This window comes from Melopsittacus undulatus, chromosome 1 (genome assembly GCF_012275295.1).
Source record: "Melopsittacus undulatus isolate bMelUnd1 chromosome 1, bMelUnd1.mat.Z, whole genome shotgun sequence".
In the NCBI taxonomy this organism is placed as follows: Eukaryota; Metazoa; Chordata; class Aves; order Psittaciformes; family Psittaculidae; genus Melopsittacus; species Melopsittacus undulatus.
Window position 1 is genome coordinate 141339999 of NC_047527.1, and position 20552 is coordinate 141360550.

Genomic DNA, 20552 nt, shown 5'->3' on the forward strand with positions numbered 1-20552 from the left:
AGTTGGACAACTCATCAAGTTGCTTATCCGACAGTATCTCTTTCTGAGACAAAGGAAATGTACTCTTTAAAATCATTAGATGGTTTATTTGTGAACGCAGCAGTTAGATTCCATTGTATAAAAGTGAAGATGTAGGAAATGGAAGTTACAGCTGAAAAAGCAACATCAAATTACACAAATTCAATATTCCCACATGATATTAAAAGGAACAAGGTGCAAGCTATTCCATATACTTAGGTTAAAGGATAAAGTTCCTAAAGGATGCCCAGAAGCTGTTTCCTGTGCAAAAGCTTAAGATGTCTGTGAGCTCCAAACATATAGTGTTTTACTGACACGAGATGCTTTCTAATATAGCCTAGGTCAGTGGTAGCCTGCATCAGCACTGACTGTAAGCATTATAGCTGTGACAGATTTAATTTTTTCATGCTGCATTACAGGTCATCTTAAGCTTTCCACTAAACCCCTGTCCCGCCTCAAGCTAATGCAACAAATACAAATTACAGTAATTCCTGTCAGCAGCCTGGCTGATAACAGAGGACATAACATTTGGGCAGTATTTTCGCAGGAAATGTGTTTTCTCTTTAAGTCAGAAAGTGGTTTTAGATGCTCAGTTATGGTTAGACAATAGGGTGTTATGTGGAAGGAAGATGGAACAATGGTGACTGTGGTGCTGTTAATAATATAACTGAAATGGCCAGGAAAGAATTAAAATAATTGGAGAACCTGGAAACAAAATAAGAAAAGAAGCTGCTGAATTTTAGAACTAAAGAATTAATCTCACAGGTATGATGGAATCTGCAATTTTTTATATCCTTAAATCATTAAAAGTTGTCCCTGCACTGGGAAAGTGTGATGAATACTAGATTGAGATTAAGAATGATGACAGGTCTGCTAAGATACCAGGAAATATGTTTATGTTTATATATTGCCTCAGGACCTAAGAATAATATATATTGAGATCTGGCAAGTAAATAAGCTAATTGTATTGAAGTATAGATCTTCAAAGAATTCAGTGTTTAGAAATGGATTGTGTAAGGTCATTTGCCCCTCCCAATTGAAAGTTAACTTTGTTTTGATTATAACCTTTAATATTCACAGCAAAGCTCTTACAGACAACAATTTAAAGCATTTTTGTTCTGTTTCATCATCTCAGTGAACCTTATTAGCAGCATCTTCCTCTACAAATAAGGTGCTCATCTCTTCTTATCACCCAGTACTCCAGCCTTCAGCAGTTTCCTTCTGGTCTTGCACAGTGAAATGTCACAATGCAGAATGATGTGCATGTATGGATAGAAGACCAGATTACTTGGGAAAGGCCTCAACATGAGTTTTCTTAACACGGAATTTCAGCTAGAGTAAAGGCACATTGGTTTTTCAGAAGTTTACACTTCCTAAGCTTTTTGCATCATGAAAAAGCAGAAACTGGAGCATCGTGTTTTATTTATATTGGGGTTTAATTTATTTGAGTGGTTGAAGACAGAGGAGCAGGAGAGAGAGAAATCAGAAGGGGAAAAGGGAATTGAATGCTTTCCCTTCCTGCTAGAATCTTCATTCTGCTGACCTTTGTACATGGAGCACATACCTGCCCTCTGGGGCACAGCAGTGTGAATTCAGTGTCTCAAGGCCAACAGAAGCAAAGAAACAAAAGGCAGCATCAGCAATTGCATCTAAGGATCATACATGGGACTCAGTACAAGTTAAAACAGGGAGAGCCCAGCACATGGGCCTCATCTTGCTTGGGTATCTGTGGTCTAGTTTATAGAGAGACTTATGCACTGGTAGACATGTCCAGTAGGAAACTAAATGTGTCCAGCCCTATTTTCTGGCACTGAGGCCAACTGGCATGTAATGAGCTGCATCCATGCTGTTGAACCCTGCAGAACAGGGTGGCTGCTGCCAAACTCCTGGTGGGGTACAGTGCCTCTGGTGGTTCCCAGAATCTGGGGTTTGCTTGGTGGGGAGCTAGCTCACATGGAGCAAGACTGTGCTAGGACCTCCTAAACAGTGTAACAGCGTCAGCAGTTCAGTGGCAATGCCTGGGAATAGGCCATGGCACGTTTCCTTCCACAGGCATAACACATGCTTGCCCCCTGTGTCTGTTCTTCTATTTCTTTTAAGGCATTAATCCTGCTAAGGCAGTAAACAGCTATAAAGGACTGTCTGTTTAAGACATAACTATTTACAAGGTTGAATTATTTGTTTAATTAGCCTTTTTTCCCATCTCCAGATTGTGGATCTGATCTGAACCCAGAAGTAAGAAAACCCAGATAAAGGGTATGGAGTGAATTAGAACAGTATATTCTAGATCACAAGCAAGAACAGCAAGTGCTCAAAACTATATCCTTGTTTTCTGCAAAGGACTATTTTAGTATTTCTAATTGCACCAAGCCCCCAAAAGTTAACATTCCATCTATATGTGCTTTCACCTTACCCCTGTTTTTTTAATAACAATAAGAAAAACCCATCAAAGTACATTTCAGGTATGAGTTCTATATGTAACCTAACCAGTGTTAGACTAAAGGTTTAAACAATGCCTGGTTTGCTTTTTAGCAGAGGATTTTTCTCAGTGCTACTAGGGAAGAAAATTGCTTTGAAATTGCTGAAGTAAGCAGTTAGTCCCTCACGGTTGTCTGCTTGTCCTGTGCTTCTCTCAATAGGCTTGTATTGCTTGTACCTCCTGCAAGTAATGTGTACAGTTAGTTGCTGAAAGATGTTTAAATGAAAATCCATTTAGCATGCGACTGGTGTATAAGAGAATCATGTATTCAAGACAGACATATTCTGTCTCCTCCTTAGCTTTTCAACCCCATCTAATGGTTAACAGTCGGCAGTGGTGACTGAGGCTTGGTTAATGGGAAGGCTCTGCTGCTCTGTGGAGGTGTTTCTTTCTCACCACTGACTGCAAAGGGTGAGTCTTGGTGCAGTTTTAGTTTCATGAGAAACATCCAAGCTCATGATGCAGGAGCATGTGCTTTTAACTACTTTCCTGCATGCCCAGCACCCAAAGAACTTGTCAATTTAATGAAGTTTTGATGATTAGTTCATTAACAAAGACTTCTAGGAGTTTTAGAGTTAAGTTAGACTTCTGTTTGCTAGGTCTTACTGCATATATGTATCACATCATGCAGTTTGAGTTTGCTTACTGCTTACATGCAGTTCCCAGGCCTCCTAGCATTACTGTTTGTGCTTATGAGCACAGAATGTAATTTCCTGTGGAAGTCTTGAACATTTGCATATTTTCCAATGGTTTTGTGGCTTAATCCAGTAATCTCATTTTCTTGAATATTTACCATAATATTCGTGAATCACAATGAAAAAGAAACAAAAATATAGCTAATACAAATCAGTTTTGTTAGTTTAAACTAATATTTTTGACAGTTCCTTAAACTGTTTTTAATTCCAGAAACTAGCAACTTACTTGTAAAGGACAAAAGCCCCAATGGTGGCCAATACTGCCAGCACACCGAGGAAGATAAAGACACCTTCTGTTTTTCCTGATGATGATCCTAGAGTTCAGAAAGTAGTTTGATTAAAGATGAGCCTGTTTTTTACAGTGAAATAAGTAAATGTGATGTTTTCTTTACAAAATCTGATTGCTGTACAGACTGAAGTACACTCAATACTTCTAGTATGCTAAACATTGGAGGTCAGTGACTTTGGCAGGAGGTGGTGCTTTCACAGCCTAATTGGTTTAATTCTGAGTTCCACCAGTGTGTTAGGCTTTGCCAGTTTTCCCATATGAGCTGAGACACATGGCTGCCCTTCCAGCATGGAAGGCAATGGAGAGTCTTGCTGGCACCCCGTAAGGTGAGGCTGATTTGCTCCTTACCAGTGCTATGCTAGGGAAACATTTACACTGAGAGTATGGGAGATGCAGTCTTTTCATGAGCTTTAATGTTAGAATCAGCTTCAGTTTTCTCTTAGAGGCGATGACGAGAGAAAAGGGGATAAAAATGGGATTTCTTAAATGTTACTGTTTGTTGCAGTCCCATATGCTAAGATGGCAGAGTGTGGCTGAGAGCTTTATGGACGTAAGCTTATTTACCTTATCCAAGAGCTCAGGGCTCTCCTAATTGCATCATATCTGATGGAAGAAGCCAAATCATTCAAGTATTTTTCAAGTTCTGCTAAATATCTTAATTTTCCACTCCACAGACTGTACCTTTATTGAACTTACAAACACTGAGACACATCCTTGGTCCTTATATTAACAACAATGTTTATACAATGAAGTATCCTAGAGGTGCATGTTGGTTTCCCTTTTCAGTTATTAATTTATAATTGCTGTCTATGAAAATCAAGATATCAAATCAGGGTTTACCATTTACTTGGTACATGTGCCTCATATACTTCCCAGTTTGTTGATACACTTCTTTGTGAAGTCTTGACTTCATTCCTAGTTTACATAATATTTTACATGAGACTTTGGCAAAGGGATTTACCTTAATTTATTAATAAGGTAGGTTCTTGGGTTAGTTTTCAAAGCAACACATACTGATGGGATAACACATACTGATGGGATGGGTCTAAATCATAGGACTTCAACTCATTCAATAGCAGCTTAAGCAAGTTAAGTGCGGATGTTTTGTACAAGGCCTATGTAACCCAGGCACAGTCATGCCAAATTTCAAGGGCCAGATGTTTAGGCACCAAATACTCAAGCACCAGATAATGGGATTTCCAGAAATTCATAAATACTTGCTTTCTTTTGAACTGAGTGGAAAATTGTGGCACATGAGAAATGTTTGCAAACATTAGATGGGCTCCCTCAGTAGATTACTCAAATCAGCAACCTCTCGTAGATCCTAATTCTGCTTTGATTATAGCAGAAGCCCCAAAGTGCAACTTAGCTTTACCCTCTGGAGGAAACCTAGGAAGACCAACCTTGTTAGGCTAAAGTTAGCTTCTGTGAATACAGTTCTGAAAAATCATGCTGCATGCTGATTGTCATCTGTAGGAGCTGGAATGCATTTATAGGTCAGGCATTGTGCCTTTTGATTTTGGTAGATTGATTTTGGTACAACTAAATTTATACCTAGGTTAAATAAAATCAGCCAAAACTACTGTGGCAAAGGGTCAGTTGCTTGGCTGATAGTAATTAAAGAGTTCAGAAGAGTCACTAGGACACTGTAGTAGGAGATCAGGAGGGGAATGGAGTGTGAGCAGAGAGACAGCATGATCATTTAGACTTCTGACTGAGGCTGAGTCTAATACCTGGTTCTGTTAAAGACTGCTTGGATAATAATGAGCAAGACATAGTGATACTCATCCAACCAAAGGGAAACCTCCTGCTCTGAAATAGTTACCCTGGGCACACTGTACACAGTCTTTCCAGAACCTGATTCATCTTTTCCTCATGTAGAAATAGAAACCTGGTCAAGGTTAACGGGCTACACAGAGGACCCAAGGCAGCCAGCTCAGCTACAGGCTTTGATTCCATCTCAAGTGAGCTGAATTCCTCGCTGTTTCTCTTATTTCTTCATGTGTGGAATAGGCTGTCTGGCATGTCCCTACCTGTTTTTCTGCCCAACAGAATTATTCTGTGGAAAAATAAGTTATGGCTTAAGAACTGTTTATAGTCTATGATACTGAAGGATTTGTATAATTAGTGTACTCACTGGATCGTAAACATCAATGAAGCCAAGTTCTAATATCTAAAATTCCCATAGGGAAATAATTGTGTCTTTATCTTTGCATGGACTCTCACAAAAGCTGGTGCATCCTCAGCTGAGACCTCCAGGCATAATAAAACCCCCATATAAATTTCTATGCTCTTTTCCCCTGCAGGGAAGTAACCACCAGGAGAAGCTATTCACAGATGACCCACATCTGCTCTGTGTGGACTCACCTCCATTAACAGAAATCAGCGCGCTGGTAAGGGCTTGACTTGTGTCATCCCCCAAGGTGATGTTTATACAGTATGTTCCAGGTTCCTCAAAAGCTCTCCTGATGGTGAGTAAGCATTCATCAGTGATGGTGACGGGGTCACATACCACAGACTTGGACACCTGACATGTGGGGTCAGAAACTGCTGTGCAGACATCTGTGGGGAGACTGAGATGGGAAGAGAGAAGAACACATTACATCCTTGGAGTGACCTTAGCCCAGTTTATAGACACATTGAACTCATGCCCCAGTTTTATGCTGATGTATTTTTACAGAATTGAGTGGCACTATAGTGATTTAAGAGTGTTTTATTAATATAGTATGTATTTATTTTATACATACCTGTACATTGTATATATATATCTGTGGATTTTCTATAAACTGCATATATGCAATCTATAAAATCATCTGGTTTACATATCATTTAACATTTTATGGAGATCACAGGATTACCTGCCTCAAAACAGCTTATATGATCTGTTACCTTTAATACACATCATTAAGAAAGGAATGTGGATTCTTATATATAGTATCATGTGCCAAAAAATTGAACACTAATTTATGAGTGGTTAATCTTTATCCAGTTGCATTACCAAGATGATTCTTGTACTTCTCAGCCCTCTCAACAATAATTCCCTTCTAGGAGCTAGGAACATTAGTGCAATGTTTTCCTATCCAAGAAATTGCTTGGACACATCCATTTACTCTAAGTGTCAAAAAATTAGACACAAAGAAAAGGTTTCTTTCCAATTTCAGTAGACTGCTTCCCATTTTCCAGTAAGTGCTGAAATCTTGTCTTGGCCAAGAAAACACAGAATGTTTCTCTCTACTATCTAGTTCTGGGTTTTTTTACTGAGGCTTGACATTTGTTCTGAATCCTAAAAGCCTGGCAGTAAACCCTGTTGTCATAGTTTACAAATGAGACTTGCATTATCTTTAGTTCCAGTCAAGAAATAGAAACACTGCAGTTCCCGGCTTTTGTTCATGCAGCTGTATCTAAGCACAGACTGTGTTCCAGCACCTAATTAAGGAGGGAAGACTGACATTTTCATTCACACACTTACCTCCCTTGACAGGTAACAACAAAATCAACCAGTGAGTTTTCAGCTTGACTTTCTGTCATCTGGATGCTCATCATCTGTATAATATTTACCTCAAGGATTCCCTCTGGGAGAGGAAACAGATGTCAGTGGTAGAACACATGACAAGCTCTGAAGTCTCTATGTACGGAACCTCCAGTGTTTGGCTGATTCTTGGTTCAGGTCTTGTTTTCCATAGCTTTCTCCCTCCCTTAGCACTCCTCTTGAACAGTTTGAAAGCTGAGGGATTATCCAGTCCTTTCACTTTGGGGCTGCTCCTTTCTGCTCCATTGTATTTTTCCATTATTATTTGGTTATTTATTTTACTGAGCCACTTCCCTGTCCCACTGCCTGTGACTTTTGTACATGCCAAAGTCAATTGAACCTTATGTGACTCCCACCAGGCTAGTATGTTCCAGGTGTGGCAGGTTGAGAAGCTGATGATATAGAAAGTAGTGGTATGGTGCACATCCCCACCAGTCATTTTCCAGCCCAAGTGCCTGGAAACACCATATGTAGCATAGAGGGAGCCATCAGCAGGCATCCAGACCAGTGCCTGGCCTCGCATCTCTGAAATCAAGGGTCTATAACCTCTGCCATTAGGTCTTGGCAGAGCATGTAAAGAAACCAAAGTCAGCCAGTTAGCTGTCTGTACATTAATCTCTTAAAATGTCAACTATGTCCAGAGAAGGATCTTACTGTGAGTCTTGCATATTTGATAAATTTGAGCCTAAATAAATATTATCTCTACCATACATTGTTGTTAACCTCATTCTTCTGTTCAGGTGTTGACCCACATCCTTACCTACAACAGAGATACCACTTCTGTAGTATCCGTTTCTGTAAATATGGCAACCTTCATCTGGATTATCTTCCATTGACTCGACAGTGGTGGGATAGTCTGCATTAGAAGCTGCTTCAGCAATTACTGTTGAGTTGAAGGAGAAAGAATAAATGCACGGCTTTAGAACAGGTTCTCCTTAGAGGTATTCTGATCATGGCCATATATCTCAACTGTATTCATTACCTAGGTCATTAGTCACTTTGGTTTGCAGCTGTGCAGTCATGTATGTATCTGTATGGGATCATAGTAATCAGCCTTAAAGAAAACACATGTGCCCAGCTGTAGAACCCTGAGCTGGCCTGGATAGCCTCACTCTAAAAGCCACCTCACTACTGAGCCATTTCTGTGAAGAAAAGTGAGACTGCAAGGTTTGATATAATTAAACTCTTCTTTTAAATTCCCAAATCAATTATAGAAGAAATCCAAAGGCCAATAAAGGGTTTAAAATGCTCTTTTTAAAAGAAGGTATTTCCTCATTGCTCTACATAAAAGCTACTGGAAAAATTAAGAGGGGAAGTGGTGAAAATTATATCTTTGCATTCATTTTTCATTCTCACTCAGCATTTTGGTAAAAGCACATAATAAAATTCTGAAATTTGAAAAATTAAATAGTATTATAACTACCCAGGCTGAAACTGCAGGCCTTTTGCAAACCTTAAAACCACTGAGATGATAAACCAATGCTGAACATAATGAAAGTTATTTTGAAATGTGATTGTGCATAAATTTAAAGTGGAAAAGCAGTTCTGGGATAATGCTACATGGAAATCCCATATTTTAGAGTATGAGTAAATTTATTTTCTAGCTTAATCCAATCTCATCTAGATTCGGGTGGATATTAATACAAACCAGAAAGGAACTGGTTAGAAGAGTGTTCTGAAATACCTCTTTCTCACTTAAAACTTACATCTTACCTCAGAGGATGATGCTGAGTAGGCAAGGCTAAAACCACTAGACCTGATGTGGTAGAGGGTATAAAACCAAATCTATACATAATGCATGCCTACATGAAGACCTTATATGCTATCACTATGGTGGTAGAACGGGATGTGTCATGTGTTAAATGGGTAAGTGATGCCTACCATAGAATCATAGAAGAGTTTCCTAGAATCATTGAATGGTTTGGGTTGGAAAGGACCTTAAGATCATCCAGTTCCAACCTCCCTGCCATAGGCAGGGATGCCTCACACTAGACCATGTCACCCAAGGTTCTGTCCAACCTGGCCTTGAACACTGACAGGGATGGAGCATTCACAACTTCTTTGGGCAACCTGTTCCAGTGCCAACTGTTTCTCAGCCTTTCAGCTAAGATCAAGTGTAGTGTAGAGTTTATGTTTATTGATTCTGTCTCTAAACTGATTTATAGAGGGTTTGCAGAGTTTTGCAGCTCTTTCATTGATGACAGTAAAATTTCTAAAGATATTAACCTAAAATATCAGAGTTTAGAGTTTTAGCGTAACTCTGAATATCATCGCTGTTCAGTAAACTCTTACCTGCTGAGGTGGGCAGTGGTGCAGTGGGTGTTACTGGCTTACAAGGTACAGGTATGATGGCTTGAACAGTTAAATTTGGAGTGAAGTTTCCTTGCAGAGTATAAGTGTGAGACACCACAGGACTGCTGGCTACAAATAAGCCACTTCCATCTCCAAAGTTCCACTTGTAAGAGATGGCAGAATTATTAAGATAGTAGCTGGGATCATGGATCTTCACATCAAATGTGATTGGCGAGTCTTTGATAAAAATGGAGTCTGAGATGTTGCGGTCATGTTTTTGGAACATAGTCACAGATACTGGAATTTTGTCTGGAGTGGGGGGAAAAAAGGAAGTAAATAATTAAAGCATACATACCTTGCTGCAAACAACAAACTGCAGCAAAGTCCCTGAACAGCAACAGTCAGAATGTGAGACATAGAATCATAGAATAGTTAGGATTGGAAAGGACCTCAAGATCATCTATTTCCAACCCCCCTGCCATGGGCAGAGACACCTCACACTAAACCATATCACCCAAGGCTTCATCCAACCTGGCCTTGAACACTGCCAGGGATGAAGCATTCACAACTTCCTGGGCAACCCATTCCAGTGCCTCACCACCCTTACAGTAAAGAACGTCTTCCTTATATCCAATATAAACTTCCCCTGTTTAAGTTTTAACCAGTTATGCCTTGTCCTGTCACTACAGTCCCTAATGAATAGTCCCTCCCCAGATTCCCTGTAGGCCCCCTTCAGATACTGGAAGGCTCCTATGAGGTCTCCACGCAGCCTTCTCTTCTCCAGGCTGAACAGCCCCAACTTTCTCAGCCTGTCTTCATATGGGAGGTGTTCCAGTCCCCTGATCATCCTCGTGGCCTCCTCTGGACATGTTCTAACAGCACCATGTCCTTTTTATGTTGAGGACACCAGAACTGCACACAATACTCCAAGTGAGGTCTCACAAGAGCAGAGTAGAGGGGCAGGATCACCTCCTTCGACCTGCTGGTCACGCTTCTTTTCATGCAGCCCAGGATACGGTTGCTTTCTGGGCTGTAAGCGCACACTGCAGCCAGCTCATGTTCATTTTCTCATTGACTAACACCCCCAAGTCCTTCTCCACAGGACTACCATGAATTTCCTTTTTGCCCAACCTGTAGCTGTGCCTGGGATTGCTCCCACCCAGGTGTAGGACCTTGCACTTGTCATGGTTAAACTTCATGAGGTTGGCATCAGCCCACCTCACAAGTGTGTCAAGGTCCCTCTGAATGCCATTCCTTCCCTCTAGCGTATCAACTGAACCACACAGCTTGGTGTCATCAGGAAACTTGCTGAGGGCACACTCAATTCCATTGTCCATGTCAGTGACAAAAATATTAAACAAGACCAGTCCCAACACCAATCCCTGAGGGACACCACTCATTACTGGTCTCCAGCTGGACATTGAACCGTTGACCACAACTCTTTGAGTGCGACCATCCAGCCTGTTCTTTATCCACCGAGTGGTCCACCTATCAAATTGATGACACTCCAATTTAGAGACAAGGATGTCATGTGGGACAGTGTCGAACGCTTTGAGACATGAATATCTTTAACGTGGGTTTCTACTTTTAATTTGGTTTACTGATCTGAGGAGTGAATGTCAGTAGGAAACAGTTACCCAGAAACAAAGAGGAATCCCAGGGATCTGTGGAAGATTGCAGTTCCTCTTGTAAATAATTTTTCATTACAAAGTAGAGGTGTCACAATTGAGCTAGATCCAAAGGTCAATTACACTACTCAAGGCAATTTACCAGAGATTCCACTTTCATATTAAAAACCTTTCTCAGGCCAATGTCTTCTTTTTGTTCCAGATAATGCTTGTGCTGAATTCTTTTAACACTTAAACAATACCCCCAATATTTTATTACAGTTTATTCCAGCACACTCACCTGTCACAACATAAATGGCACTTGCTCTTGCAATTGGAACATATGATGAGTGCCCTCTCCTGTAAATGGATACTGCCATCACGTGTTTGCCAAGAGTGATATTTGCTGTGTTGACTGAAAACATTGCTGAAGATCGTCCAGTTCTCTGATAGTACTGACCTGAAACACAACATGAAGTTTTCTTTTCAGCCAAGCTACAAGTTGTTTTAAGACATCTCTGTGAATCTTGCATTGTCTAACACAAAATTAATAGTTTAGAATTGTGTTTCAGTTACTTGGCAGGTGGGTTTTGGAGGACTGAATACTTTTACAATGTGTTTACTCCCATTATTTATGTGGTTTTTTGAAGGTGTCAGAAAGATGCCCCAAATTTCACTGGTCTAAGAAAAATTAGCACCTGCATCTTTCCAAAGCAATTTTGTTACATTAAGTCATTAGGATTATGTAGTGGATGTTGTTACCTCTTAGGCACTTTAAGTGATCTTGTGTTTGCATTTTCAGTGTAGCAAGAAGATACAATACCTCTTTCTTCATACCCTAGAGCCCTTTGTGTACATTTGCTTATTTGTCTTTGTAACAGCTCTTGGGGTAGGTATTACCTCTCCCTAAAATTTGGGACATTATTATTGTTACTACTCGTGCTGATACTGATGATAATACTGATTTAGCCAAGCTAACTTAGGATACTAAGATTTAGTATGTAGCCAATGGCAGGAGTACCCCAACAGTTACATTCTCAGGAGTTGGCAATGCTGAAAATTTGCATCTGCAACCAGATCAGTACCACATAGTCAGTGGCAGTTTTCAGCTACCTAGAGGCAAGAAGTGCTGCACCATTTAACCAATTTGAAGATACACAGTTCTATGGTCTCTCTTAAAGGTAAGGATCTGAAGTGGCAGTGAGTGGTCAGCAAATCATCTGACTGACCTGCTCAGACCCTCTGTTTTCCTAGAAAAGGATCTTTGGGTACTACTGAAATTACTTGTCTTCAGTGGTAGTACTGTGAATGCAGATTTAAAGAGAATCTCCATGATTTCCAGACCAAGCAGCTGATGGCCTCTCTGGAATGTGGTGAATGAATCTGGGATCTCCACTTAAGAGTGTGAAATCCTTTTTAAAGGACTTGTAATAACTTACTTGACAAATGAGCTACAAAATACAGAATGAATATAAGCTGTGCAGCGTCAACCAAACCAAGGGGTGTGTTACGGTACTAACCAAATGTGTGAAACACGTAGACAAAGTTCCTTCCCCTCCAGCCAGGATAATGAGGGAAAGGTCTCCCATCTGGGAATACATTATGGCTGTGGTTGCTTGTGCAGTTTTCCCAGCCACAGTTGTCAATCCATTCTGTCCAGTTGTAGACATAGACTTGCTGATCCTGGGAAACTGGAAAATCTAAGTGTAGAAATAAGATATGAGAAGTGTGCAGAAAGGTAGGGAGCAGGAGGCGGACACCCCAGTTTACAGCAGTTTATGCACTTAAACAACAGGTTTTAAACATACAGTGTTTCTAAAGTTGTGCTTTGTTTTTTGACGTAAACACACCAATATTCTGGCTTGGCATTATTTTATTCAGAAACTTTAAAAACTTTAATGCTGTGTGGGCCAGACAGTTAAAAATTACTTGCTCAAAACTTGCTGTTGACTACACAAGATGCTACCGTTTCACTGGGGTTAATGGGGCTACCTGAACCTTAAGCAAGCAGAATCTAAAATGGTGAATATGCTGTGAGGAAGTGACTTTGTTTTGCTAGAAAGGTTTCTATGGCACCTTTAAATAACTCAGACGTGACTTTCAGTTCCTTTCTTAATAATGAGAAGGCAGTTTCTTTCCCCAAACAGCACAACAGATCTTAAGTAGAGAATGGATGTCAGCTGTTAACAAAACATTAGGCAATCAAAAAGTAGAACTCAGGCTGACAAAAAGAGTTGCTGACATGCCTTGAAATGGAAATTATTTTGATCTGTAAAACAATTTGTTGAACATTTATGAACTCAGAGGAGGAAAAGTGCAGCAGCCTGTTCCGCTCTAGATCCGGAAGCTTCAAACACTGGGATTATGATAGTTTTTTTGCTCTGTGTGATGGTAAATAAGCTGAAAAAGGTGGTTCTCTGATGAAAAGATTGCTTGATTTTTAAATTCTGTATTTTTGTCTTTGTTTTTAAATCTTAAAATGTGGGAATGTGAGATTTACTCTTTCAAAAAGATTTTTCAAGATGCAGATAATGATTAGTGTGTTCTACAATTCCCAACAGGGAAAAATAAATAAACCAGCTGTATATATTGACAGCTTTATAAATTCTGGAGAGCACAGTGTGACTGTGCAACCTTGTGACTGAGTTGAAGAGCAGTAACAGCTTTGTTAGGAGGCAAAATTAATATCATTGGTTTGTGAAGGCAAATCTTCAATTAGTTGGTCATTCTATATAGTGGGTACAGAACAGTAAACATACCATAGCAATCTTCTGAGGAGAGAACCTGGTGTAGCACAGGTTAGACACGAGTGTAGTTACTAGTTAAAAGCGCCATGGCCTGTCATAGGGTGTACCTGTGATGTTTTCAAGGATTCCTGACCTGTTCACAGCAGCAGCAAAGTCAGACACATGCACAGTGCAGGGAGATTGCAGTTACCTACCCTGGGTACAGTTTCTCTCATATACTATGTTGCCGTCATTATCTTCTTTCTGGCACCTGGGAAACTGGAGAGTCACAACAAAAGTCACATTGGATCCTACCAGTGCTGGGCTGTCAGTGTCCAATTTGACTGTCACCCTTCCACCTGTAGAAAAGAACATTGTTCTTCACTGCAGTAAAAGGTGCATCAAAGCAGCAGCTACCTGCAGCTGTGCACTATTTACATTAGAAACGCTTTAGTGTGTCCTCTGTTTCTAAGGGGGTTTATGCTTCTAAGTTGCTTGCACTCATATTTAAACCCCAACTTAGAACAAACAGAGGGACTCATCATTTCTCTCCACATCATTTAGTGGTCTGTCACTAGTTTCCTTCTGAGAGCTAAGAATATGGGTTTTTACCCATGGGGGTCAAAGGAGAATATTTTTGTTTCTCCCCAGACACACAGCCTTTAGACCTCAGCTCAGACCAGATGATAATAAACAGGGTCTTCACCAAAGTCATCAAGCTAAAGCCCACAATGCCCTACCAAGGTAGCAGTTGAAGCTACGGGTCCTCTAGGGCACATTTCAAGTAATGGATTGTCCTAGAGCCATCAATACTTCATAAATATTAATGTCTGAGGCTATGAGTCATGGGAAGTCATTTCCTGTAACAACTCACTGTTCTGCTTCCTCAGAAAATGCCCTGGGAATGGTATCAAAGCCAACTGTCTCTAATTTGCTATTCCTCGCAGCAGTGATGGATATTGCCCCAATGAAAAAGCACTATAGCACCTGCGTACTTCAGTGGGGTGGATTTTCTGGCCAATTTTCTTAGTGTCTTTGAAATGCATATATGCAATCACCTTTCCAACAGTCCTTCCATCTGGGATCTCCTTCTTTCCAGAAAGGATAAAGCTTTTCGTTCCATTTATTTTGATCACTAGACCAGCCTTGTATCTTCCTGTAGGATGTGACAGGAGAAGTACTTCCCTGGCTCAGCACATCTTGAAACCCTGGAGAGAGAGATGAACATGCCATGTAATAGCATTTCCCTACCACTCTAAAAGGCATTGCTCTTATGCTGAACAGCTTTCCTATTACGACTGTATTCTTGCTCTGATTAGAAAACTCTTCACCTGTAGAAAGTTACAGAGTTTTATCATTGCAGCTATAAATACATCAACTATAACCAACATAAAGACAATTCCACCATTGTCAGACTGACAGGTTTTTACTTGCACTATTGCAAGCTTTCCAGAGAAAGAATAAAAAGGTCTAAAACATTTTGACAGTATCAGAGCAATTATTTGTATGAATGGACATAACCCTGCAACAGTCAGGCTGGTTGTACAGATATTGTTTGATTGCTGATGGCTTTGTGCTTGCCTGGTAATGATATGAGTAAAATGCTAACAGGATAAATTCACTCAGTGTCTGAGTTATGCTCTAGTGGAAGTTATGCCAGGAATTAACTTTGACCCAGTGAAGCTGCTTTGGTGAGTTGGCTGGTTGGTTGGGTGGGAGAGGTGGAATCAATTGTAACAGAAGCTGGTCTTCCCAGAAAAGGAAATTTAGAGCTGAACAGTAAATTCAATGTGTTTATAATACAACCACAAAAACAGATGAGCTTAATGCCTATTGCTTTAAAATGGCTCAGATATTAAATCACTTTAATAACCTCTTTCTTCTCATATTACTACAAATGACCGGCTCAAGCTTTTCCCAGGCCTTCTAGGATCCCTCTGTCACAAAGTACACATAATGAAAAGCAAAGTAAATTGCCAAGTAACCTGTAAGAACACATCAACAACTGTGGGATGCCATAAAAAGAAAGATGTTCCTAGGTAGGCTCATAGGCAGAGTCCCATGAATGCCCGGAGGCTTTAAACAACTCTGTCATGTTAATGAAGTAAGTGCTGGGCGTGCCATTCAGTCACAACATCAAGGGATTTCTGCTTTTCATGGCTTCATTTTAAAGGCAGCTGATGCTGACTGCTGCTGAGGTTTATACCCAGGTACAACAAAGAGCTGGATCACTTCAAGGAAAATGCAAAGACCTGTAAGAAGGGCAAGAATAACCCTGTGCTCTGTAACATAAGTGGCTGTGCTGGAATTCCTCCGAGTTTTGGGAAAGGCGCAGAGCAGGTGTAGCCTGTCTAAGCACAGTCTTTATGGGCATGTGACTCCTAATTTTACTGTGAGGGAGAACCAGAGAAACAGCACTGCAGAGGAGCTGCTTCCTCTTGATGTTTCACTGCCCAGTGCAATTTCTGGTGGGCAGGAAGGACATCCCTTGGTCAGTCCCATCTCAGTGGTCACTCTGAACTGATGCTGGTAGCTCTCTCCCCCAGGACTGAAAGGTTCAAGGAAAAGAACAGATTTTGCATGCAGAGATACTCTCCCATGGTCTTTTGCCCTACAGGAACACTCCACAGTCTCACTTAAATCACCTGATCAAGTTTTTCTTCCAGATTTAATATATTTTGATGTGAGCAAAGCATAAAGCATCATGACTGATATTTATTTAATGGCCTGTATCACATGCTGTGTTGTTTTCAGTCTTGGTCAGAAGGTAATGTTGTCCTTCAGAAACTTTTGTCAGGAGAAAAACAGATTAGCAACTATAAAAGTGTTTCATAAAGGCTTGTCAAGCTCAATTACATTTTAGGTCATTAAATTAATGTGCCATCATATTTGAAAGTAAGTGACTGGGGACTTTTCCTAATTTCTTTTTCCCACTCTCTTTGATTTTTTATCTAAAATTTAATAAATAAAAATGTTTTGGCTCTGTCAGATCAAAACATTTCAATCATTGTTTCCTTCCCAAATGCTTGATTCATCAACAAGAGCTGGAGCACTTTTAATTTTATAAATGCTTTTAATTTTGAATCTTCAATAACAAGCCTTGAATTCATAAGTAATTTTCTTGTCCAGCTTTGGCAATAATTGTGGTCACTGCTCCTACATCACAAGCTCCTCAGGCATTTCTGTGCCTCCCTGATGTGCTTTGTTTATTTCAATCGAATATAAAACATTTTACAAGCTTCAGGACAAGACAATGACATTTTTTCAGATGAGCAAAGACTTCAGCACTGGTTTCTCTAACACATGGAACTGAAGATTTTCAGTTGCTGAATTTGAAGGACCAAAAGCTTTAATGTATTTCTCCTTTAACAATGAAAACCACTCAAGAACAGATGTTGGTCATAACCAAAATTAGAGCAATTCACTTCAAAATAGAGAGACTGATATTACACTCAAAGGAACTGATTACTATAACGGTTTTGGTGAGGTGATCATAGGAGAAAAGATCTTTCTTACACTTTGATTGACTTTCTTCCTTCTCATTCTGGTTTTCATTCTGGTGAAAAATGTAGCAAAGACAAGAAGTTCAGCATTTCCCATGGTAGTGTGTTTGCCATGACAGAGAGAACAAAAGCCAATGCTGTAACAACAGCAACAAAAAGATGACCCAGCTAAAGAGGTTACAAGTGTATTATAAGTAAAAAGGCTGATATGGCCCAGCCAAGATGACAGAAAATAGTGTGAGCTTTCTAAAGTTACATACAGAAACAAAATAAAGCAGGACAAAAAAAAAGGAATTTGAGGAACAACTTAAAAACTATCAAACTTACTAATTATCTTTCTTTTTTTTTTTTCAAATATAAAAGTAGTGGAGAGCTTGCCAGGAAGTCTGTAGGGGCAAAAGATGATGAAGATACAAAAGAAGCATTCAGGGATAATAAAGGGATAGCATGAAAGTCAAGTATTTTAGTTTAACTTTTCATTCACAGAAGAGGAGCGTAAGAGGTTTTGGTGCTAGAATTTTTCTTTACGATGGTGGAGAATCTCTCTCAAAATGAAGTGTTGGCACAAAGAAGAATAAAATAATAGAGCAAACCAAAATAATGAAGAAGTTGGCTAGATAGGATGGCTCACAAAGTATGGGTGTTATTCAAGAGTGAAATAAATGAGCTATTAACCATAGCATGTAACATCTTGTTTCAAAACTGCTTTAGTGGCCAAGAAACAAAAGTTGGCAAATGTGATGACAGTGTTTAAAAACTGTTTAAAAACACTTCCAGGGAAGATTTAGAGGCTTACAAAAAGTTTGAGGCTCAAATTGGAGAAGCTTGTAAAAACAGCAGTGAGGAACAGGATTAGCAGATACAGTGCATTAATATGATATGCCATGAGAGCAGTGCATTCCTCACAAATGGATTTGAGTTATGCTGAGGGAGCCAGAGAGCATGGGAGCAGGGCTGACCTGCTTGTTATTGTCTGCTTGAGTTCCAGGCAGCATTTGTTGAGGTCCCACAGTAAAGGCACATAAAGGGTCTGTGTTACCATGGATAAGAAAGAAGGAATTCACATGAATAAATAATTGGTTAAGATATATGAGCCAAAAGTTATGTGTCCAGTTTTCTCAATTGCTGAAATAATTTTTAATGTTCATAATCTGGAAAACAGATTTAAGCTGTTGAAGAGAGCATCTGAAAGATGGGAGGACTTAAGAGGCTCAATGACTCAAGAATAAAGCTGTACAAAATTCAGCATAGTTAAATGTAACTGACAGAATGAGGGGCCCTGAACTAGCTATTGCTACTCAGAAGCAAGATCTTGCAGCTTTACAGTTTTGAATGCAGTGCTCATTGGTAGCTGTAAAAGTAGGAAAAGGTTAGCTAGAGAACAAAGATGAAATTGTCATTACAGCATTGTAAAATTCCCTGTCCATGTCTTGAATACTGTACACTGCTCTGTTCTCTGCAGATCAAGCAGGGTATAAGGAAACTGAGAAAGTTCAGAGATAGGTGGTGAGGATGCTACAAAGGGTTAGAATTGTTTCTATATGAGGAACAGCTAAATAGACTTGTGTCTTGAGCCTGGAGAAGGGGTGACAGAGCAGGATACAAAGGCAGAATGATGAACACCATGGAGGCAGGAGCAATTTGTCGCTATTTCTGGAAGTACAGAAGTTAAGGAGAATCAAATGAAAGCAGCAGGTTACAGGTTCTAAGCGCATAAAGGGTATTTCTTCACATAAGGCACAGTTAAGGTGTGAAATTTCTTGCTGGCAGCATATTGTGTGTGTGTCAAAAATTTACACAGTTGCAATCAAAACCCAAGTGCATGAATGGGTGGAAGAAAAGTCCAGGAAAAGCTGTTAAATACAATGACTCTGCATCCGACAGAGGCACTTTTAGTGCTGGGAAAGTGTCTTGAGTAAATGCCAGTATATGCTTGCCTGGTTATATGTCTATGAATGTGTCCCATTTGAAACAAGTACAAGGCTAGATGGACCCCCAGCTGGACCTCAGCCCTTAACTTCTTCAGTTTCTTTACTGTAGATTCTGTGATTTAAGCCTAAAATCCCATTTCTGGGATTCCCAGCCCTGAACTCAGGAAATCAACCAAAGACTTGAATCAAGCTGGGAGCCCAGAAAAAAAGCAAAGGACCAGCCCTGTGCCTGCTCACCGTGGCTTTAGGATTGAATTCCTCAACTGGGCTCCCCGAGTTTGAAGTTCCACAGGTCAGGGCATCCCAGTGGGGAGCACTGCCTCTGACCTGGCTTGTCCCAGCCACAGCTGAGCTGATCAAACTGGGAGAAGTCCATTCTACATGTGCCCTTCTAGCCACGCTTCAGCTGGGGAGCTATTGCTAGAAATGTGTTGAAGTGAGCCAACGCGTAGCTCCGATAAGCACTGTATATCTGTGGAGCTCAGGGAATCAGTAACTGAACAGCTCTTGGAGTATTCTTCCGGCTCAAGTGACATTTCTACCCAGAGCCAGGCAACCCAAGTGGAGCTAGCTGTCACCTCCTGCTTCTCAAGCACACCTCCAGCAACCACTGCACCTGCCTGGAGCAGCCATTCTCACTGCCTTGGCTCAGGACATGGAACCCCAGGGGCAAGGAGAGGGGACAGGGTGAAGGAGGCACTCACGTGTGGCAGCAGCACACAGCACTGCTTCGGCCAGGAGAAGGAGTCCGAGGTGTCGGCGAGCACCGCTCATGGTGCTGGAGCCCCTGCGTTGGCTCAGGGGAGCAGAGAGCGCCTGGTGCCTGCACACAGTAACTCCTCCGGTCCCCACTGAGAAGTGAGAATGAAGTTTCCCCACTGCTCTGCTCTCCGATTAAATGAAGGGCCCCAGGACTCATCATGTGATGGAATTAAGCAGAGATGCATGATTTTGTATTCAGCTTCTTTCGGCTCATGTGCTTATGACTCACTCATTTTGCTTTCAGCATTCCCTGGGATTTCTGAGAGACCTGTTTGGAGCCACACCATTTACCTTGCAGGCATTTTTATACTGGTTTTGCACTATGATCAATTTTTGTACTTAATTTGTTTTTAAATTAGGAACACTTATTTTCAGAAATCCAAGTTAACTCTTGCCCCAGCTTGATTTGCAAGTGTTACAGCAACAGCTCACTGCATTTGCTGGACCCATCACTACTTAACCTTGTGTCTCTTCCCACACACTGGGCAACAGCTATAGACTAAATGGAGACTGGCCAATACTAACAGATCCCTGGCCTTGGCTCCTGATGAGAGTTGATTGTAAAGGAAAATGTTATTTAAACATTTAGTGGGCACATGCATGCACCGTTTAACAGCTGCACAATACAAGTGTGTGAGGTGCGATCACAGACCATATGTAGTGATGGCCAATCAATATCTAGCTCACAAGTTACTATGACCTACACATGGACAAGTACTTC

The 20552-nt window shown here is 40.6% G+C and overlaps 1 protein-coding gene across 1 annotated transcript; it reads right to left on the reverse strand.

The window, feature by feature from the left end:
• Positions 1–65: 65 nt before the first annotated feature.
• Positions 66–19990, reverse strand: GPNMB (glycoprotein nmb). Its single transcript, XM_005154157.3, has 11 exons — positions 19774–19990; positions 14694–14843; positions 13851–13994; positions 12430–12609; positions 11211–11369; positions 9303–9611; positions 7771–7893; positions 6951–7053; positions 5849–6054; positions 3419–3506; positions 66–2677 (listed from the first exon to the last, which is right to left on the reverse strand). The coding sequence occupies exons 1-11, from the start codon at positions 19841–19843 to the stop codon at positions 2524–2526; spliced, it is 1686 nt and encodes a 561-aa protein (XP_005154214.2). The 5' UTR covers positions 19844–19990; the 3' UTR covers positions 66–2523.
• Between the last annotated feature and the right edge of the window lie 562 nt (positions 19991–20552).